General features: G+C 33.6%; 1 protein-coding gene across 1 annotated transcript in view; it reads right to left on the minus strand.

The window, feature by feature from the left end:
* The window catches only part of Malrd1 (MAM and LDL receptor class A domain containing 1), a 638713-nt gene that overhangs the window by 94261 nt on the left and 520012 nt on the right, over positions 1 to 24440 (minus strand). Inside the window, exons 35-36 of the mRNA XM_076872892.1 lie at positions 15695 to 15820; positions 8334 to 8400 (exon numbers count right to left, since the gene is read on the minus strand). Coding sequence (XP_076729007.1) covers positions 8334 to 8400; positions 15695 to 15820 — 193 coding nt within the window. The remainder of the gene's footprint in view (positions 1 to 8333; positions 8401 to 15694; positions 15821 to 24440) is intronic.

The raw sequence follows: 24440 nt of genomic DNA on the forward strand, positions 1-24440 counted from the left end.
TTTTTTTAGATTTGTTTACTTATTTTAATTAGGTATGTATGACAGCAGAATGTGTTTTGATTCACTGTATGCAATTGCAGCACAACTTCACATTTCTATGGTTGTACATGATGGAGTGTCACACCATATGTGCAGTCACACCTGTACCTAGGGTAATGAGGTTCATCTCATTCTACCATCTTTCGGGCCCCCATGCATCCTTCCTATCCTCCCTCCCTTTTGCCCAATTAAAGTTCCTCCATTTTACCTGTGCCTCTCCCTTCTGCCTTAAGGATCAGCATCCACTTATCAGAGACAACATTTGGCCTTTGGTTTTGGGGATTGGCTTACTTCACTTAGCATGATATTCTCCAGCTTCATCAATTTACTTGCAAATGCCATAATTTCATTCTCTTTTAATGCTGAGTAATATTCCTTTGTAAATATATACCACATTTTCTTTATCCATTCATCTAGTTGAAGGGCATCTAGGTTATTTCCATAGCTTAGCAATTGTGAATTGTGCTGCTATAAACATTGATGTGGCTGTGTTACTATAGTATGCTGTTTTTAAATCTTTAAGGTATAGAAGGAGGAGTGGGATAGCTGGGTCAAACGGTAGTTCCATTCCAAGTTTTCTAAGGAATCTCCATACTGCTTTCCAGATTGGTTGTACCAATTTGTAGTCTCAACAGCAATGTATGAGTGTGCCTTTCCCTCCACATCCTTGCTGACATTTGTTATTATCTGTATTCTTTTTTTAAAATATTTTTTTTAGTTGTCAATGGACCTTTATTTTATTCATTTATATGTGGTGCTGAGAATGGAACCCAATGCCTCACACGTGATAGGCAAGTGCTCTACCACTGAGCTACAACCCCAGTCCTTGTCTGTATTCTTGATAGCTGCCATTCTGACTGGTGTGAGATGAAATCTTATTAGAGTAGTTTTGATTTGCATTTCTCTAATTACTGGAGATGTTGAACATCTTTTCATATATTTGTTGATCAATTTTATATTTTCTTCTGAGAAGTGTCTGTTCAGCTCCTTATCCCATTTATTGATTGGGTTGTTTGATTTTTTGGTGTTATGTTTTGGAGTTCTTTGTATATCCTGGAGATTAGTGCTCTGTCTGATGTGTGTGCAGCAAAAATTTGCTCCCAAGATGTATGCTCTCTATTTACCTCACTGATTTTTTCTTTTGCTGAGAAGAAACTTTTTAGTTTGAGTCCATCCCATTTATTAACTCTTGATTTTATTTCTTGCACTTTTGGAGGAAGTCGGGGCCTACTCTGACATGATGAAGATTTGGCCTACTTTTTCCTCTGTTAGGCATAGAGTCTCTGGACTACTTCCTAGGTCCTTGGTCCTTTGACTTGAGTTTTGTGCATGGTGAGAGATAGGGTTTTATTTTCATTTTGTTGTATATGGATTTCCAGTTCTCCCAGCACCATTTGTTGAAGAGGCTCTTTTTTCTCCACTGTATTTTTTTGGTGCCTTTGTCTGGTATGAGATAACTGTATTTATGTGGGTTTGTCTCTGTGTCTTCTATTGTGTTCCATTCATCTACATGTCTATTTTGGTGCCAATACCATGCCATTTTTTTTTTTTTTTACTATAGATTTGTAGTATACTTTAAGGTCTGGTATTGTGTGCCTCCTGCTTCACTCTTCTTGCTGAAGATTGCTTTGCTATTCTGTGTCTCTTCTTTTTCCAAATGAATTTCATGATTGCTTTTTCTATTTCTATGAGGAATGACATTGGGATTTTATTTGAAATCACATTGAATCTGTATAGTGCTTTGGGTAGTATGGCCATTTTGTCAATATTAATTTTGCCTATTCAAGAGCATGAAAGATCTTTTCATCTTCTAAGGTCTTCTTCAATTTCTCTCTTTAGTGTTCTATAGTTTTCATTCTAGAGATCTTTCACCTCTTTTGTTAGGTTGATTCCCAATTATTTTATTTATGTGGATCAAATCCTATAGACAGGTCCTCTCCCCCACCCTCCCTTTCCTATTGGTTCTGTTTCTCAGAAGAACCCTAATCCCTAATATTAACATGACTTTATACATTTTAAAAGGAATATTTTATTGATTGTTTTGCTATGATGTTGGGCTTTCCCTGCATTTTAAAATAGTTTTTTATTAGGGATATTTAAATTTTTTTCTGATATATAGGATGTAAGTATTTCTCTTAGATTACCATTTGTTTTTTGATATTGCAATATATATTCATACATATACATTACAATATATTTTTTCCATGAAAAAGGTTATTACATATATATTTTTACATAGTTAACTTTCATTGGTACCCCTGTCATTGACTGCATTTGAATTCAAGTTATTGACAAAAGTTTTTCCTACATTCAGGTTATACAAAAATTCACTATTTCCTTAGTGTTTGTGTGTATGTTTTATTCTATGGATATGGATTAAGATAGGGTGAATTAACAGCTTTACGACGTCCACTCATCTGATGCACCTTTATTTGTGTGTGTGTATGTGTGTGTGTGCATAGTTCTACTTTTAAAGTATGAGTCCAGTTTCATCTTTTGCCTAATTACCTAACTAGATGCACCAACACTCTCTTTAAAAAGGTTTATCTTCATCCAGGGATTTGAAATGTCATCTTTATCATTGACTAAATTTTCAAAGGCATTTGCATGCATTCCTAGACTTTTTATTCTATTACACTAGTCTGAAATATCTGTAATGTCAAACACATATATCACATTATTTTAAGAATAAAGGCTTCATTCTATTTATAGTAGTATGGTTATTCAGACACTCAAAGCTTGACTGTTGTTCCATGCTTATGTTTCTATAATGTCTAATGTCTAATTGTTTACCCCAACAACTGTGATTTTTCTTTGTAGAGGCTGTGTTAGAATTATGAATTAAATGGTAGAAGTAATGGCTTTAGGATATTAAGTCAGTCACCCAGAGGAAAGAATGTCTTCCACTGGTTCAAGTACTTCAGAAGTATTTTTATCAGATTGGTTTGCCCTTTTATTTTATGAAACCTATTTTTATTTTTTAAAAAATCTCTTTGTTGTTATTATGAATAATTTCTTTTTCATTTTTCTGCTCTAAATAGTTTTGCTTGTATATATAAACTATTGACTGATATCCTCCAACCTTAATGAATTAGTTTTATTGTTGGAATTAATTTTTGTCTTTGATTCTCCAGAATTTCCAGGTATGCTAGCTTGATAACTTTTTTTTTCAATTCTCTCTCTCTCTCTCTCTCTCTCTCTCTCTCTCTCTCTCTCTCTTTTGTTAAATTGTATTGGTGACTACCTCTGGCACAATATAAACTATCACAGAAGTTAGTGAACCACTTGCCTTGTTACTAATCTTACCAAAGTGCCTTTTGTGTTTCTTTATTGAGAAAGAAGCTGATGAATCTGAAATAATTTTCCTATGTACATATATGAATACACCATAGTGAATCCCACCACTGTGTATAATCACAAGAATTGGGTCCTAATCAGAGCAAGACATATTCCATGCTTGTATAATTATATCAAAATGAGTTCTATTGTTATGTGTAACTAAAAGCAACCAATAGAAAAAGAAGCTTCATTTAGATGGAAGGAATATATATTAAATAATTTTCTTGTATGATAACATTAAATATTAGTTTTGTTTCATTGTTTTCTTTTCCTTTGTAGGGACTCCAATTATATGCATGTGCTTGATCTTCCATTTCAGCTGCTTCCTTTTTGATTCCATTTAGTTTATATAATCTTCATTTATTTGGTTATTTCCATGCCTTTGTTTAAAATTTCTTGACAATTTTATATTTAAATCTATGTTCTCTTGGAAATTTATAACCTAATCTTTCTTTTTTATTTCATTTTATTTCCTGGAGTTCAGTCAATTCAAATGATTGAATTAAATTATTTCCTTTCATTCAATTGATTCTTAATGTTTTGTGTCCATTTTTGTACTCAATATTTTTAAATATCCCTAAATGCTTTTTTAAAGCACTTTAAAAAATGCTTTTTCTTGTTCCAGAATTAATTGGGCACTAATTAGAATTACAGCATTTTCTTTTTTTATCTTTGTTTTAGGAAGGAAGGAAGGAATTTGTCAGCTGATTTTTTTTTTTTAAAGCAGCGGCTTTGTATAAGTGGAAATTTTATTGTCTTTTTATTTTGTGGCTGGGGTTAGAAATTTGAGATGGTTTACAATATTCCTAGTTTAAGAGCACCCTCTTCTGTCATTGTAGCAAAGTGGAATTTCTTTAATGGATGACTTTTTTTTTTTTTTAAGCAATTTCACTTTTTTTTTAAGTATTTTTTCACATTGTACTTTATATACTTCTTGCTGCATACACAGGAATTCCCAACTGGTTCATTTGTGATTGCTACATTTGGTTTATAGTAAAGTCATTAACTCTTATCTCAATACATTTAAGAAATATTTTAAAGTACTGATGCTTTTCCTAGAAATTTCAGGACTTCCACTTGCATTCATTCATTCATCCATTCATTCAATCTTCAGTCAACACATTATCCAAAGAGCTCTTACAATATCAGGCTTTATTACATACTGGTAATGAAAGAGTATTGCAAACATAACCCTTTTATTTTCTAAAAGAAAGAGTGATCCACTCTCACATATTGCCAGGTTTTTAAGGAAAAAAATGAGGAATTACCATTTCTATTTTAAATTCCAAGTTAAAGTGCCGTTTTAATATAAGAATTTTCTAGGAATGGCAAAAAGTTCTCAAAATTTTATTTTCCTTTTATCATTTTATTGTTGATTTCTTGTTTTATTAGGACACATATACATATTTTTGAGCAAAACTTCTAGAATTTTATTAGGGGTTCATTTTTGGTTAAATACCTGATGACAGTATCAATATAATCCCTGAATATGAAAATTATACATATTCTTTACTGTCATAAAGTAATATGAGGTAAAAATGACATGAATGGATGTGTGTATATAAATAAAATTTTGTTTTCGTTTTCAGTGTATTTTTAAATTGAACATGTCTTATTATATTTAAGAATAATTTTTACCTTCAATTTTTTTTACTATGTTATTTGCTACATTAACATTTTGCCTGTTTAAACATTTTAGAGTGCTTGGTTCCACATTATTCCTCCTTAAAATGTGTTTATAATATAATTTTGTTTTTGACATTTGTAGTGACACTACTATTCAGTTTTATTTCCACTTGACAAATCTGTTTGCTCTCATCATTTGTTTTATTTTTTCTTCATCTAGGTATAATACTTGTTTGAACTTGAGTGTGCTGAATTAGTTAAAATTCTGTATGACTGTATATATTCACATATATCCCAATTTGACAGTCTGTGCTTTGCTTGACTTTTTCATTTTAACATTTACTGTGATTCCTGATATATGTTAATATATTCTTTCCACTTAGTTTTGCTATGTACTTTTATTTGACACATCTTCCTATTTCTCTCTTTTACCCACACTGACTCAAAGGATCTTTACTTTGCAATTCTTTCCTCATTTTTCTATTGATTTGGAATTCATATTATATGCCTTAGTGTATTATTCTAACAGATATGTTGATACATCAAAATAATATAAGAATTAGCTTCCTTAATTGAGGAACATTTTTCCTTTGTCCACTCATCAGTTGCATCCTTAGCTCTCAAATATGTCCAACCATTGATGTTTCTTAAGTAATGGAAAACCATTGCTTACCAAGTAGTTTCTACTCTCATGAATAACGAATTATAACCCCTGGTAAACCAATTGTTCTATAAAATTCCTTTGCTCTGGATCTGACAGGTACCATCCAGAGGTTCTTTCTAAAGGGAAAATTCACAGGCCTTAGTCATAAGACCCTCAGGGAATGACAAAATTCCAATATTACAGAAAGCCCTGGATGAAAAATGGGCTTTGGTCTTCTCTCCTTGGTTCCTTGGCTATCCCCAAGTGACAAGGATAATGAATTTTTACTCTTGGATATAAAAGAGCAGGGCTTGACATAAACCTACCACCTTACCACGGTAATACTACAGTTGCTTTAAAACTCTGTATTCTAAAGATGAGTTTTCATTTAACTTTAAATCCAAAAAGACAACCTCTACATAGAAATGAGCTGGACACTAACTTTAAGTAGAAATTAATTTGATATTAACGGTAATTGGAAATAGTTTATGTTGCTATTTGGCATTTTATTAACACATTTAAATTAAGGAATTGAGCAAGGATAAATGAAAGAATAGGTATTAGAAGAGTATTTGTAAAATCAAATATTTAAGAATTGAGCATTCATTAATAGGACATTAATGAGGTTAGTTAAATTATTATATAACCATACATTTGAATATTGTATGCTACATGGCATAAAAAGACTGTCATGATAATGTTGATGTCTAGCATTCCTATAATATCTTTGGTGTGCCAGGCACTGTTCTGAGCATTTTACATATAAATCTCACAACCATCTCACAAGTTTGGTACTATTCTCTTTTTCATTTTACTGAAAAAAAAGCTAAAATACAGGAAAGTTAATGAATACTACAGCACCAGTGAGGGGTGGCCCTGGATTCACATGGACTGACACAGAAGAATTCACATTTCTGAAAACACATGAACTTTTGTGTGCCACCTGTTTGTGAAGAGAAAAAGGCCATATTCAAGGGGATATAAAACATACTACCAAGTAGGGCTTAGGTGCCAAAATGTTCTACTTTTTGCCTTATAGACTGCCATTTGCTTTTAAAAAATGTATTATGATACACACACATGACATTTTGTACTGCACAATTTTAAAGAAGCACAGTTCAAATGAAGATACTATGGAAAGTTGCAAAAGTTATGTTTTCATCCCTACATTTATAGATAGCACTAATTGCAAACATTCATTTATAATGATGGTCTTCATAGCTATTTTGCTTTTTGAAAAGTCTTCTCTGCTCTGAAAAATAATACACTAAAATATTTGATGGACTTCCCTGGTGGAGAATTCCTTCCTACATTTTGCTCCATTGATTTTCTTTATTATGTTTCAATCTCCTCTGTTAAATTTTCTCCCCAACCCTAGACATTTCTAATCTGAGAGAAAACAGTTTTTCGCCATTTGAATTTCAATGGCCAAAGTTTATTTAAGTTCATAAAGGTGTTGTCAAGAATACAAAGCCCTTTGCTTGCTTAGCTGAAACTCTCTCAAATCTTTGTGCTTACCAGCCTGATAGGGTTAGAGGACAAAAATGCAAAATTTCTTACTATAAAAAATTTGACATTAAGTGACATTTTCTACTTGTGACATCATTCTCCATATTTTTCAGGAGATCATAGTGACTAATATTATGCATCCCATTTTTTATCAAGTAATAGTTTAGGATAAATTAAACAGAACTAATACTGGAAAATTTACATAATTTTATTGAGATGTGAAATCAATTACATAATGAGACAAAAGACCTCAAGAAAACTATTAGTAACTCAGTTTCAATTATGTTAGAGCTTGGGTCTAAATATATTTCATGATAAAATTTCTGTTGTTTTAATTGGCAAAGGTACTTTTTGGGGAAATAAACTACTTTTCTTAAAAAGTGTTGACTCAGAAGTATGTAAGGACTAAAATGGGTATTAATCATTGCTTTAAGATATGATTTGAATATCAACATTCAATCAGTTTTCTAATAAGAAAAGTAATATATCCATTGGCCTGCTAGATTAAAGAATCATAAACACAAACATAATGAAATATGCATCATTTCCTTTGGAGTCTGAAACATTTTTTGCTCAATTCTCTACAGGGTGAGAGGGAAAAAAATAAAGCAATCTTGTATATGCAGTATAAGTAATTCCCAAAAGAAATCACAAGTCCTGTTTTTGTTTATTCTTGAATTGAGTATGCAAATGTATTCCTTATCTGTACCTTAACTTTACTTACAAACATCCTTTACCTAAACCAGAAAATGGTCTTATTTATAAATTAATTTTATCCTTTGTTGTTAGAAAAGAGAAAAATGGAATTTAAAATAAATAGTGAGAAAGGAGGTATAAAGCCAAGTTCATCGGCAAAAGGAGGATACCCATATCAGAGAAAAATCTTTTAAAAACCTGATATAAACATTCAAAATGAGGAATAATGAATATTATTAAAATGATATTTCACATATTGGAAAATGTTGGAAAGCATGAAAAATCACATACAATCACTGACATTTTTGAAATACACTCCCATCTTCTTTTTCTCTTGTGCATATACATAAATGCAAATAGTGTCACTATTTTTACCTTAATAACTTTATAAATAACCATATATTGATTGATATTCTATTATAAGAGCCTCAAATAAGTAAGCCAGCTGCAATAAATATTTATAAAAAAGACTGTTCCTTACCGACACATAGGACCACTTTTCTCCACCACACAAATCCCACCATTTTTACAATAATTTAATGGACACTCTAAAAAGAAACATCAAAAAAGAATACAGTTAATTATAAATATTATTGGGAAATAATTTATATATAACTGTTAGTTATTGCATTAAACCTGATCTCTGAGAGTAAATGGCTTCCAGCTTGGTAATAGCAAAAGAATTCTAGGCTAATTGGCTCACCCCTAAAATTTCATTGGGGGCTCTTCTGTCCTGGGTGGGTTCATGTCCTTCATGTGCCTGAGTGAGACAACTCTGCACCTTCTTCTCCACTGCATTAGGTACAATCTACCTATTTAGAATATATTTTCATGATGTGATTATACTGGAATCTTTTGTTGACTAGAACATTTCTTTCATTCCACACAATAGTCACCATATCATGGCTGATTAATGCTTATCATGGGAACCCTTGTTTTTTTGGTAAAATAAATGACTCATGTGCATGTATATATCTTTGTCCATGCACCTGGCATAATTCAAGTCAGTCCTTCCTGCCCCATGACCTATTTCATTGCTTGCATTGCTCCCTAGTTCTTGTTTAGCATGGGCACTTATTTCAAAGGCAGTTTTCAAATGGGTCAAAAAGAAGCTAAGTATTTTCACATTGCTTCTACTGTGGACAGAGTTAGTTAGCACTTTCAGCTCTTCATACTGCATTCATTTACACTGCCTCCTTGTATTCTCACTACACAATTCTGATCCACTAAGATCTGCCAATTTTCCTGTTCTCTTAAAGCCTGACTTGAATTTCCTGGCTTTTTTTTTTTTTTTTTAACACCTTCTTTCTTGCAGGATACCATTCCTTCTTTATTGGGCTATTTTAACTCCAATACCTGGGTGAAAACCTTCACTGTCTTTAATTTTTAATACAACAAAATATTCTGAGTATGTCTTGAAAGTCTGGCACTGAGCTAGGCACCAGAAATGAAATAAAGAATAATATTGGCAGCTTAAAATGGCTGGTAATGCTGCAGATACTGGAGCCAACTGCCTGAGTTGGAACCTCAGCTCAATTTATTAGCTGTGTAATATACTGAGGAAGACAGTTAATCTCTCTGTGTTTCAGGTTTATCTCTATAAAACAGAATTAAAAATATTTCCTATCTAGTTTTATCTATAGGGTTGTTGAAACTCTTAGAAAAATATATAACTCCTACTGTGCATTTAATAAATACAATTTTAAAAATATATAGCCATGGTTTCTATTGTCATTGACATTCCAGCCTCACAGAGGATGCAAAAAAAAACAAAAAGTAAAAAGGGATTAAAATATGGTATGAAAAGTAATCTCTTGGGATGGATTTACCAAAGGTGACAGAGGCACCCTGAAGAGTACCTCATTCAAATCTGAGGAGTCAGGAAAGGTTTCTGAGGTGAATTAGTGGCATTTATTTAGCGGAATATTTTTGCATAAATGTATGCTTAAAGACCCGAACGTTCCAGAAGAACATGTAATGTGTTGGAGGAACTGGAGAAAGTCCAGCCTGGTTGGATTGTTGATGATATGAAGAGGTGATGAGAAAAGGTCAGAGAAACAAAAATCCAGCGTAGGGAGACTCAAGTGAGACTAGGGGTTTAAGAAGGGGAACATCAGGCTTCATGCTTTAGAAAGAGAATTCTGCCTAGAGTGTGCTATGTCAACAGAAAGGTCAAGATTGAAATTGAAGAGTCCTGTTAAGAGTCTTATAACAATCTAGGAAGAAATTATGATTGCCTAATTGAATAGAGTGGGCAGGGGTGGAGGGTGAGAGTTGTAGGAATTAAAGAAGTATATAAATGGTGTCATTGTAACATCTTGGTGACTATTTGGAAGAATCAAAGGCAGTGTTCAAACTTTTGGCTGTACCAATAGCAAGTGATGCTTTAATTCATTGAGCTGAGTTATTTATGGAGAAGGAAGATTTTTTTAAAAAAAATTTAAATATTTATTTTTTAGAAGTTGTTGAATACAATACCTTTATTTTATTTATTTTTATGTGGTGCTGAAGATGGAACCCAGGGCCTTGCACGTGCTAGACGAGCACTCTACTGCTGAGCCATAACCCCATCCCCAGAGAAGGAAGATTTTTAAAGGGAATGATGATGCTAGGTTTAAATGCCCAACGGACTTCCAAGTGGAAGTGGAATCTGTATATGTGATCCCAGGTGAAATACCAGTTAGAGATATAGACCTGAAGATTCTCTTCAGATGCTTTCTTTTGCCTTCCAGATATCATTCATTTCTAGGAATGCTCCTCAAATCATTTTTTTTTAAATATTTTTTTCACAACAACTTTATTTTATTGATTTATTTTTATGTGTGCTGGGGATCAAATTCAGGATCTCACATTTGCTAGGCAAGCACTCTACCACTGAGCTCCAGCTCCAACCCCTCCTCAAATAATTTTGAGATCATTGTTTTAAGTACCATGGAGTCACACAGATATAATTGTTGTCTTTATGGAAGTAGACTAACCTTAGTAGAGAAAGAGAAACCTATTTACTTCAGTAGAGAAAATGTACTGATCATGAAGTGTAGTAAAAAAGTGAAGAAAAGAGACAGAGATTCCATTCAGGCAACATTCACTGACTTAAATATTGGAGGAAAAGGTGTTCTGAGAGATTTTCCAGCCAATCATTGAACATGTGGAAAGAGATGCCAGAGGCATTAGGAAAGAGGAAGTCAGAAGAGAGGGAAATTCGAGGTCAAAACTGAAATGTCATGTGTCTAGTATGATTTTTGGTTTCAAAAACTTTTAGCAATTTGCTTTCCCAGGAGTATATTTTCCATCTTGGCCTTTGTCTATCTTCTTTATTTAACTAATCAGAGAAGTGGGGTGTTGAGAATAAGAGTAAAGAACAACCCCCACCAGGCACGCACCATTGAATAGAAGAATATAAAACTTCCTGCATAAGCAAGATATTAGCTGGTTTAACTAAAAAGAGTCCACCAATACGATGGAGCACAAGTAGACCTAAAACTTGTTAGAAAAACATTTTATGGTTATTTTTTTCTTAAGTACACTTTAGTCTTCCTTAAGCAATGGTTTTGTTCTATTGAAAAAGCAGCGAAGTGTCTGATACTGCAAAGCATCAGAGTACATAAAGCACAGTACTGCTGCTCATTTTCTTCTAGGGTCATTAATTTTTACTTTGATTAGAGAGCGTAAAACATAGGCTTGCTTTATATCAGAATGATTGTGTGGGAATCTAAAGCCATTTTCTTGTGCTGTACATCAGAGCACCAAATAAAAACAAAATGTTGACTGAAATAAGGAGGGCATCCTGGTATTTTGGAGGGCAAAAGACTTATAGATTGTTTCTGCAAGAAGTTTTTATGTTTCTATCTTATATTCAGGTACTTTATTCATAATATGAAGAGATGGTGTAAAAGTATTTTTGTCTTTAATTTTCTCAAAATAATTTCCAGTATTGAGGATGGGGAAGGGAATGGATATGACTAGTTAGTAATGAACAGTTAGTTTTTCTAGTATATAAGAAGTAGGAATCCATAGGGGTGGCATTAGAATTAGCACAGATCACGACATTTTTTGCCACAGTAGTCATACTGGCTTGTTTCCTCTTGAGTTGGTTTTTATGATCATGTGTCTGGAAGCCCAGACAACTCACATCGATTACACATAAATATTCTGGACAGAATTCACATTTATTACCATTCTAGTATGTCACTTTGAGCATGCAGGAACACATATATTAAAAGCAAATGTAACTGCTAAGTTTAAATATGCAACCAGGCACCTATTTTGTTTTCTCTTAATGTATACAGAGACCTTATGTGGAAGTTTTTTGGGGAGATGGAGAATCATATGAGCCCTTATTTTCCCTCTCTGATATCTGGCTCAAACAAATTTGAGTTGTGTGACTTTGGGACCTTTAAGTCCCAGGTTCTTCATGTATAAATTAAACATTATATGACTTCTTTATAGTGACTTCTGGGAAAATGGAACTCAATTTACTAAGTTTATTTGTGACATTTCTATATAGTGGATGGTATGTATGAGGTGTTAAATAATTGTTCTCATTCATCTCTACATTGGTTGGAGTGGTTTTCTCCGTTACCCATACAACCTAATTTCATGACTACCTCTGTCCTTCTCCATCCTCTCCTCCTCCTTTTCCTCTTTCCCCTAACATTATAATCATATCACTACGAAAATTTACTGAATGCCTCCTACGTGTCAGGATTGTATGAAGAGTTTTACTGTGTCCTCTCACTTGATCCTCATAACATTATGTGGCATATGTCATAACCATCTTCATTTTACAGACCAGGAAACTGAGGCTTCAAGTAATCAACATAACTTGTTTGATTTAATAAGTTATATATAAATAGCAAAGAACCATTTAGACTAGAACTAAATCTTATTCATCTAGAAATGTCAAATTTTTCGCTATTTAGTTCAGAATTTCAACTGCATGTGATTCTTAATATGACAGGCTCAGGAAACCCTGTGAGTCATGGGATATCTACTTGCTGTCACAGATAAATATGCACATACACAATAATCTGCATAAGGTTTGAAGAGACCTACAGATCCTATGTACCCACCAGAAGAGCTGGAGAGGCAAGCCAGCTCCCAAGTGGGTAGAGATTATTTTTTCATCTTGAATCCCAGCACAGGGAATGGAGGAGAGATTACCGAGTCTAGAAATTTGAAATAACTTCCATGGTACTTGCCTGAGAACATTTTCTGATTTAGTTTTGTTTTCTTTTTAAGCCCTTCTAAAACTTTATTAACCTATATTGTCATCCTCATCCTCATCCCCATCAGTATACAGTGCTACATATATGAGATTATATTTGTAATATCCCATCCTACAATTTTATATTTTTAATGTCTTTTTTTGTGCTTTTGTGTACTGGGAATTGAAACCAAGGGTGCTTTACCAATGAGCTACATCCTAAGCCCGTTTTATTTTTTTATTTTAAGACAGAGCCTTGCTAAATTGCTGAGGCTGGCCTCAAAAGTTGTGCTCTACCTGCCTCAGCCTCCTATGTTGCTAGGATTATAGGTATATACTATCACGTCCAGTTTTAATGCCTTTTTCTAATTCTCCTTCAAATGCATGATCATCATAATTAGAGCATCAACTTAGCATTAATTTTATTAAACTCTACCACTGCAAATAACTAGAGAAACATTTCCCATTTAAGTGTAGCCAGGCAAATTCTAGTCAATAATTTTCTGTTTTATAAGCCATTGAAACTTGAAAATAATCTGCCTTTCCAATGTAACTTAGGAACAGACAGGATTCACTGAAATATACTTAACTGAGCCTGATAGTCTTTTAATGTTCTAAACCCTGAGGTAGGTGAGGCCAGATGTTTGTGGTGTGTTGTGTAAGCACAATGGGGATTACTGGATGCTGTAAGGATGGGGCCCATAAAACACTACGAAATGCTGAACTACCTAAAAGGAATATGATGTTTGGAAAGAAAGAAGAATATACAACGTACACTGACAAAACTTTAGCATGGGTGAGTCTCAAAGGCATCTGTAAAAACAGAAGTATGCCTGTTATGCTATTTGATTGATAAACCCTAAAGCATATAAAATGTAAATAGAGAAAATGCAATATAATATGGATTTTATTTCTGAAACCTGTGTTTCACTTATTCGTTATTTTACTCTAATCCAAGAGCTGTGTCAATATGACCTACAAATGAACTGGAAGTGATTGGTTCTGGACTGAAACAGGCAGTGCAACAACAGTATGCCCTCTAGTATTATCTACAGCTTGCCTATCACTTTTAAGTGGCAAGACTTCTGTTTTTCTGACCCTATTTCTAAAGGTAGATCATGTCAAAGCAGATAATAAATCATAGCATGTTTTGACTTGTGCTCAAAAAGGACTGTTGTAAAAAAAATGAACGTACCTTTTGTAAATAATTCTGGGTATGTCAGTACTGTGTTTTAATCATTTCAAAAGAACAGGAGCATCTCACTTTTAGCTTTTTTACTCTTTAAAAGAGTAACCAGATTTTCTTTTGGGTACCTTATCTGAAGTCTAAGCATGCCTGATACAGAAATAATGCCAAAGAGCATTGTTTTTGCATAATATCTTTGTATATTTTATGACCCCAAATCTGCTCACTTTTTTATTTCCTATCATGCTCATAAAATTCAGTGCTGAGTACTAGCTTATAGCTATAAAAAATAAACCTTTTTTGCACTATGATTTGATTATAATATCATGCTTTTATCATTTATTTTTCTCCTCTCCTGAAAGAGAAAATATATTTTTATCTATATTTGACATAAAATGTTTCCATTTTATTTAGGAGCTATGATTATTTAAGAACAGCCAAACTATCCACAGTGTTGGTGAGCTGGAATGTAGCTATTAGAAGAGGTGCATGCCAGAGCTCCATTACACATTACAACAGCTCTTAAGATTGAATATATCTTTTATTACTGATTTCTATTATCTTTTAGTTTCGACAGAATTACATTGCCCCTGTTATTTTATGTATCCTTCATGAAATAAAAATTCAATTACTCAGGAGGGATGTTAACAATAGACTATAATAAATTAGATAATTTCAAAGCAGTTTTGATAAAAGTATCATCACTGATATACACTATCATCTCTCATTCTGCATAAGTGCTTCAAGGTCATAAGAAATAAAAATGAGAGTTAATCTGAAGTGTGATAAATCTTCTTTAAAATACACGACTAGAACATGTAAATAGGTAGCTCTTAGGAAGAAGAAGAGAAAAGTACAATTACTTAAAAATTAATAATGTTAGATTATATAGGATTTCTTTATTATAGAAACCAAGAAATTTTCAGATTATTAAATACTAACATTCTTAAATTAGATTACATTGAATTAAAATTACATAGTCTTTTCTTTAGAGAATACTGTGTGAAACAAGCATGAGTCCATTATATTATGTGTTTTTAATTTTTTAAAAAGTTGCAATTAAGGTCAACATTCTCCCTGCCCCAAAACAAATCACAGAAATTCAATTAGCTAGGCGCAGTGGAACATGTCTGTAATCCCAGCAGCTCAGGAGGATGAGGCAGGAGAATCCCAAGTTTGAGGTCAGCCTCAGCAACTTAGTGAGGCCCTAAGCAAATTAACCAAATCCCACTTCAAAATTAAAAAAAAATAAAATAGGGCTAGGGATATGGCTTGGGGTTAAGCACCCCTGGATTCAATCCCTGGTACCCCCCACCCCAAAAAGAAAAGAAACATTCAATTATTCCATGATTGCTATTATTTAGGAAGTCAACCTCTAATATTTTTATACTACCTGCAGGTTAAGGTATTGGTTCATACAACAAAGAATATTTGAATGGAAATGAAGTACCTGAACAGCTAGACTCATCAATTTGGAAATCCATGCAGTCAGCAAAGCCGTCGCAGCGCTGGTGAGCCGGGATGCAGCTGTCAGAAGAGGTGCACACCAGAGTTCCATTAGAACAGCTCTTATTGGCTAAAATAAAGAATCATGACCCTGGTTATAAGCATGCCTTTATTTTTTCCAAGCATTTCTCTTAATGAAATAATAAGACTGTTTATTATATTACTGTACATTTTTTTCTAGACCTGTATTTCAGAAAAACGGTTCTTTTTGAGAAAATTTTCATTAAGTTGAAAATTTCTCCCAAAATTTTGTCAATAGAATAATTTTCCAAATATGTATTTTTTAAGCCTGAATTGTGCATATTCCCCTCAATTGATGTTGAACTCCTAATTATTAATAAAATGATATTTTATTTGGAGATGGGGCTTTTCAGGAGGTAATTAAAGTTAAGTGAAATCATCAGAGCCTAATGCAATGATATGAATGTCCTTACAAGAAGAGAAATACCAGGAATGTGAATGTATAGAAGAAAGGTCATATGAGGATCCAGCAAGAAGGCAGCCACCTACTAGCCAAGGAGAGGAGACTTTTTACCCTCCAGTTCCTTGATTTTGGTCTTCCAACCTCCAGAATTGTGAGAAAATAAATTTCTGTTATTTAAGCCATCTAGTCTGAGGTATTTTGTCATTGTAGCCCAAGCAGAACAATACAAGAACTATGCTGTATTTCACATAAATTGCATGCACTATAAAGTCTTAATTGATTTCAGGAGTCAGCTAGGTGTCTTTGTAGATTTTTCCTCTCCTAATGTCTCCAATATTAAGTATAATTAATTTGACAAAGACTGCAATTTCTTTTAATATTCAACTTCCAAATGGGGCTTAACTCTTGGGTAGTCACTGGATACCCAGTAGATCCGAGTGATGGCGTACAATGAAGTTCAATGTACTACAATCTTGTTCCTTTACAGCATCATGACCATGCATCATGGAAGAACAGTCATATGTCCAGGGATTCTTGCTGTGGATCATTAATGGAGTGCGATCTGGCTTCAAGGGACAAGAATACTAATAGGTTAGAGATGCCATGCTCACAAAACTTTGGTTGTTTCGGAAGAAAAATACCTTATTGATGTCCTTCAGGAGCACTGTCAAGGACAAGCTGGTTCTGCAAAGACTCTTCCTCCCTTGGATGTGAGTCTGCATACATTTACTTATATCTTCTGTCTCTACTGGGAAGCTCACTTCTTGTCCTAAAACTGAATTCTTATGTGCTTGCTTCCTCTTCTCAAGTCTCTTTAGGATTACAGCTTCCCATGAAGCTTTGGTTTAGACTCATTTTATGAGTTAGAGCTGAAAGAGAACCCCTCATTTCAGGCTGCCACCATGTGTGAAGCCTGGTTCGTCTCTGTTCTGTTTCAGCAGGCCTGGGTAAAGGGCTGATCTATATTTTCTCTTTCTACTGTGCCAATGTTTATGTTCATCTTGTTGCTAAGGCTTTTTATAGGATAGTTCTATCTAGCATTGTTATATGTCTGGAGCAGGGGACCTATATCCAACCCTGAACCCACTGTACTCTTTAGTCAGAGTCTGGATACTTTTCAAAAGCACTGAATGATACTGATATTAACTTACACTTCCGTTCCAACCCTGCTCTTTTGAGTCTTAGGATATGGAAGAGATAATGTCAAGGGCAGCACTGGACAAAGAGAGCTCTCTGGAACTTAATCCATTTTAATGAGAACAACTCTGACTCAATTAATAGTATCACACACAATACCTTATTTGAACATTTAGTCTATATACTGCTAAAACCTTTAAAAATATTGGCCTGGAAAATTCTTTGAACTAGAATAAAGAAAATCAAGACACAATTTTTTCAAGGCAAACAGATAATTTTGATGACCCAGGGATAAATATCCCCATGCATGGGTCTTGTACAGATTTTTGTCAACATGTCACTTATTACCTTCTTCAAGTACAATGGGCCAGCAAGAATTTGAAGGTTTTGACACTGTTTAGTTTTAAGAACTGCCTGTAAAAATTCATTGTAAAGTTAGGCATGAAAAATTATGTTTTTTAATATATATATCTCCATTGACTGAAAATCCTGGCTCTGTAAACTCTAAGTGATAATCTTTACTGAGCAATTTTTCTTAAGGTGCTAGAATATCAATTCACACCAATAACTATTATTGAATTTCCACTACATGTAAGAAACTCTGCTTTAACACTTAGAGTGGAAAGTGTAGGAGATAAATTTAAAAATAAAGAGAACAGAATATATATATATATATATATATATATATATATACACACACACACACACACACACACACATATATGTATATATATAATTTGACAAAGACAAAGAATACATATATATAAACATATATATATATGTATATATATACTTATTTATTTATTCTAAAAGACTGCCATAAGATCAAACTTAATTGGCAAAGCATTGGTATATATAAATATTATAAAAACAAGGATTCTTTTAGTGGTTGTAGGTCTATAAAGAACTAAATCAAGATTAGAGTCTTAAAATGTTTTAATTTTAATGTTTTCAGAGAAAAGTCATTTAGCAAGGTAGGAATAAAATCCTTAGATGTATAATCAGTAAGTTTAAGTATAGCAGTTGCCATTAGGGGATTTGAGTCTGGAGGTAGTGTAGATATAAAACAAGGCTAGAACCAGATTGTAGAAATGACTAAGGTCACAGGACATGGATTTCTTTAAGCTTTTTAAAAGCGTTAAATCTTTTTAAGATACGTATTGAAAAGACAATCATTGCAAAACCAGATGCAGAAATTATTGGTAAAAAATATTGTATATATTAGATATGTATATGCATGTATCTCTGTATATATATATGTGCATTATTTTTGTGAGCATACATATTTATGATTCAAGTTTTCATTGCAAAGGGCTGAGAGTTCATACAGTAGTTAGCAACAACTATTATTTTGAAATCTGGGTACATGGATGATAGACACTATTCATATATCTGTAATGCATATATTTTTGAACCTTTGTATTGGAAATACTGATCTATTCATATTTCCTCATCCATTTTCCAATTTGATGAGATGTTAATTTTAAGTTGACTAGATAGATAATGAAGAGCTCTAACTTGTTAGTGGAATAAACCACATCTATTGCACAAACAGGAATGAAACACAAAAAATAAGAAAATAAATGGCTTACATTTATTTATTAAAAGTTTTACTTTTTCTTTTGAATAGAAAGTTAAAAGTTAAGATAGATTAAAAATTGCCATTACGTTATAATTTAAAAACAAAAATACAAGTTTCTATACCATTAAAGTTAATGGATATTCATAAATTTTCTTTTTAGAAGTAGGTAGCAAATAAATTGTGAATACAATTAGTATTTATTGGCATCCATAAAGCAAGGAAAATTATATTAAATACAGAAGAATTAAAATGAACCTTTTTCTATTTCTCCTATTTTATTAATACCTATATAATTTAAAAACATTCCAAAATTTATGCCACATTCTATTTCAAATATTATGTTTTTTTTAAAAAAAATCTAAATGGTATTTATTTATTGGTGGTACAGGAGGTTGAACCCAGGGGCTATATCCCCAGCAACTTTCTTTTTTTAATTTGAGAGAGAGTCTCACTAAGTTGCTGAGACTGGCCTCAAACTTGTGATCCTCCCGCCTTAGCCTCTAGGCTCACTGGGATTACAAGCCTGCACCACTGCATCTAGCCCTTAAACCTTATGCTTTAAAATCCATAGAAATTCATACTCTAATGCATCATAATCTTAGAGGTTGATACTCTTTCTTACCAAAATAGGTAAAGTAATATAGAACATTTTGTGGCTCTAAGCCATTCTTTCAGATAGATGATACTTTAAAAATAAGCAATATTAGGAAAATGATCCATTCCAAATCACCAGATATGACACTGAACTCCATAGGTCACATCAGCTGCTAGTGATGAGAAGGTGAACTGTCTGCCTCCCTGCCTGTTTTTCACCTTCCTTTCCATCATTAATGGATAGATGTGTCTCCTGAAGCATTCTCTACCTTCTATTCTTATTCTGGGACCTGGAAATCAGAACTACAAGGAGACTTCAACCAGCGTCTTTGAGTTCCACCATATGGTTGGGTTGGGTCAAGAGGTGGCACCTGCAGCAGATCAACAGAGAGGGAAGGGAAGGTGAGGGTGGCATAGACCAGGTGCTTCCCTTAACCAAATGCCAATCTTCTTCTTTTTTAAAAAATTAAATGTTAATTGACATGAAATAATTATACATATTTATGGGGTACCATGTGGTATTTCACTACATGAATCAAATGTATAATGACCAGATCAGGGTAACTGGACTATGTGTTACCTCCAACTCATTTCTCTGTGCTGGGCATTTTCAAATTCTTCTCTAGAAGCTATGTTGAATTATTTTATTATCATCAACTATTGTTGTTTGTCCTGCTATAGAATATTAGAAGTTATTCCTTCTACCCAATTCTACCCTGGACCCATTCATCCTTTCTCCATCCCTCTCTTCTTGAATTCCTTTATATAATGGCCCTTTTTGACTCCAGTTTCAGTCAACTGTTCCATCCTCTCACACCCTTTGATGTAATGACAATTAACAGTCCCAATCCTATTATGTCTTGGGGCTTGTGAGCATACTGGTTCTCTCATGAACCTTCTTTTTTAAAAATTATTTATTTAGTTTTTCTAATTAGTACACATAACAGAATGCTCTTTGACTCATTGTACACAAATAGAGCATGATTTTTCACTTCTCTGGTTGTACACAAAGTAGGGTCATACCATTCATGTGATCAGACATGTACCTAGGGTAATGATGTCCATCTCATTCCACCATCTTTCCTATTCCCATGAACCAACCCATCTCCCCCCTCCCCTTTACCCAACCCAAAGTTCCTCCACTCATCTCATATCACCCCTCCCCAATTATAGATTAGCATCCACTTATCAGAGAAAACATTCAGCCTTTGGTTTTTTGAGACTGGCTTACTTCGCTTAGCAAGATGTTCTCTAACTGCATCCACTTATCTGCAAATGCCATAATTTTATTCTCTTTTACTACTCAGTAATAGTCCACTGTGTGTATATACCCCAGTTTCTTTATCCATTCATCTATTGAAGGGCATCTAGGTTGCTTCACAGTTTGGCTATTTTGAATTGTGCTGCTATAAACACTGATGTGGCTACATTACAGTAGTATGCTGTTTTTAAGCCCTTTGGGTGTAGACCAAGGAGTGAGATAGTTGGGTCAAATGGTGGTTCCATTTCAAATTTTTTAAGGACCCTCCATACTGCTTTCCACATTGGTTGTACCAATTTGCAGTCCCACCTGCAATGTATGAGCATTCCTTTCCCCCCATAGTCTCATCACCACTTATTGTTGCTTGTATTCTTGATAACTGCCCTTCTGACTGGGGTAAGATGAAATCTTAGAGTAGTTTTGATTTGCATTTCTCTAATTACTAGAGATGTTGAACATTTTTAATATATTTGTTGATCGATTCTATATATTCTTCTGACAAGTGTCTGTTCATCTCCTTAGCCCATTTATTGATTGGGTTGTTTATTTTTTCAGTGTTAAGTTTTTTGAGTTCTTTATAAATCCTGGAGATCAGTGCTCAATCTTTGTGCATATGGTAAAAATTTGCTCTCATACTGTAGGTTCTCTCTTCACCTCCTGACTTTTTTTCTTTTGCTCAGAAGAAGCTTTTTAGTTTGTATCCATCCCATTCTTAATTTTATTTCTTGCACTTTATGAGTCTTGTTAAGGACGTCAGGGCCTAGGGGTGGGGCTGTATGTAGCTCAGTGGTAGAGTGCTTGCCTTTCACGTGTGAGGTACTGGGTTTGATTCTCAGCACCACATAAAAATAAATAGATAGAAAGATAGATAGATAGACAGACAGACAGATATATAGATATTGTGTCCATCTACAACTAAAAGATATCTAAAAAAAAAAGGAAAGGAAGTCGGGGTCTAATCCAACATGATGAAAATTTGGTTTTAGTTTTTTTTCTATTAGGTGTAAGGTCTCTGGCCTAATTCCTAGGTCCTTGATCCAATTTGAGTTCCAGCCTCTCATATTCTTTGATGTAATGACAATTAACAGTTTTGGGCATGGTGAGAGAAAGGGATTTAATTTCATTTTGCTACATATGGATTTCCAGTTTTCCTAGCACCATTTGTCATGAACCTTCTTAATATAGTCTTGACTTGTGCAGTATCAATGGACCACCTATTTCTTCCCAGGATATTGAGTAATAAAAGCACCTGAAGAGGGCTGGGGTTGTAGCTCAGTGATAGAGCATTTGTCTTGCATGTGTGAGGCACTAGGTTTGATCCTCGACATCACATAAAAATAAATAAATAAAGAGACTGTGTCTATCTACAACTAAAAAAATAGTAAAAAAACAAACAAACAAACAAACAAAACACCTGATGAAATCCTAAGCTCTCCCTGATGAAGACTGCTATCAGAGGAGGACCAGAGAAAAAGAGTGTCCCTACCTTTGTGCTGTTGTTCTCTGTGATTTAACCGTACTTATTTTTTTAATTATTTTTTTTGAGAAAGGGAATTTATTTCAATAGAAGAACTATCACTTCAGTTTATAAAAAAAGAGGATGTTTTCAATGGTAAGACAATATAAAATAGGAATTAATTTAACATTCTGATCACTAGAAAGTTTATTTTTGCAAGAATATAAGAATTTCTGATTTTCCTATCTAAAATTAGAAATATCTCAGAATCCTTATTCCTACAACATATGAACATGTGCAAAGCACTTAAATAAAATAAATGTGTTCTTTAAAATCATTTTTTTTAGTTGTAGATAGACACAATATCTTTATTTTTATTTTACTTACTTTTTATGTGATTCTAAGGATTGAACCCAGGACCTCACGCATGTGAGGCAAGCACTCTACCACTGTGCTACAACCTGAGTACTAAACTTATTCTTTTATCCTATGTCCCACTCCAAAGCCAACTTCTGAGGAGTTGTCTGATTTCTTTTCTTGTCATTTCCCATTTGCTCTTCAAAAATATTAATTGTAGAGCACTGCCCTCTTATCCACAGAAGATTCTCTCTCAAGATCCTTAGGAATCACTGAGTTTCCTAATTTTTATATACTTAGGCCTAATTTTATTTTATCTCTCAGAGACATTCTAACTAACTAATGAATATTCTCTTATGAATACCTTTGATTTAAGATCATTACCTTTTTCTGATGCTCCACCTGTATCTATGACAACAAATGAATTAAAATATGCTATTGTGGCATGTCAACCATTTAAGTTAAAAACACTTGAAAAACAGCAGGTGTAAGAAGATCACTTTGACTTTTATACTATTTCTAAAAAGCATGAAAAAGGCACTCTCTATATGAAAAAAAGGAAGAAAGAGAAAAAAAAGAAAAAGAAAAGTAATGTCCTTATTTTCAAGGACAAGAAGTTGAGACCAAGAAAATGCTGTACAGACCTTCTCTGAACACCTCCTACCTTTCAAGCCTCCCCACTAATTGAGTCACATTTTCAGTTTACCATTCTTTGTTCACTCTGGTATACACATACTCCTAACTGCTTCTTTGGGTCTTCATTTCTTCATGGGTGCTTAACACTTTGCCTTTCTCTTTTTCATGTATCTAGTGTCAATTTAAGCACTGGATCCATCTGGGAACCTAAGAGAGCAGAGGTAAAATTTTTCTGCCTCAACAACCATATCTTCTCAATGTCTTTAAAAGTTTCTTTGTTCTTAATTGTCCTTTAGACATTCCCTTAGATTCTGTCTGCCATATTTTATTCCATCTGCACACACAGCTTCAATCACCGTATGCTGATGGCCATATATATATAGATATATATATATCTTTCTCCTGAGCTCCATATATCCATTTCCAAACATGTTTCCAGTCTCCTTTTCCCTTCTAATCCACTCTATATATTGCATAAAAATTGTTGTGCAACATGGGTGTGATGGATGAGGGCTCTTCGAGTTCTGGTGTCAGCTTATCCCTCCAGAATTCTATGTTTCTCACCACTGACTCAACTCTAGCAATAAAAAATATACTTCACTCACATGACTTATTTTATTTTTTGAAACATTCCTCACTTAAGTCAAACATCTTTGTTTTACTTATTTAGTGACTACTTATCTTTCCAAGTTTTGCTCTGAAGTTATTATTTTTTTTAAATTTATAGACTGCAGCAGCATAGTTGGGAAGTGTACTATATGTTCTATAGCACAACATGTTTATCCCTGTCATAGAACTTAAATGTTCACACTTTTAACTTACTGTCTCCGTCAGTGATGTAAAGAGCATCTACAACCTGACCTGGGACAGTGTCATATTCATATTCATGCCATATTCATCTGTATCATAAATGGATGAATAAATGTGAGTTTACAAAATGTCATTCTAAATCAATATGGGAGACAGAAATAAACTATTATGCCTTCAAATGTTTGATGAATTGCAATCATTCAATGCTTTATTCTGTAATTCTGCTGTAGAGTTTTGCTTTAGTTGTTAAGTTTACATCTGGAATGCCCCACAAAAGCTCATGTGTGGAAGGTGACCTAGAAGTGTCCACAGATGGAACTAACTATAAGGTAATAATTAGTGAGGATTCTAAAACGCTTGAAAAACAGAGTGTAAGAAGATCACTTTGACTTTTATACTATTTCTAAAAAGCATGAAAAAGGCACACATTATA

Source organism: Callospermophilus lateralis, chromosome 13 (assembly GCF_048772815.1).
Source record: "Callospermophilus lateralis isolate mCalLat2 chromosome 13, mCalLat2.hap1, whole genome shotgun sequence".
In the NCBI taxonomy this organism is placed as follows: Eukaryota; Metazoa; Chordata; class Mammalia; order Rodentia; family Sciuridae; genus Callospermophilus; species Callospermophilus lateralis.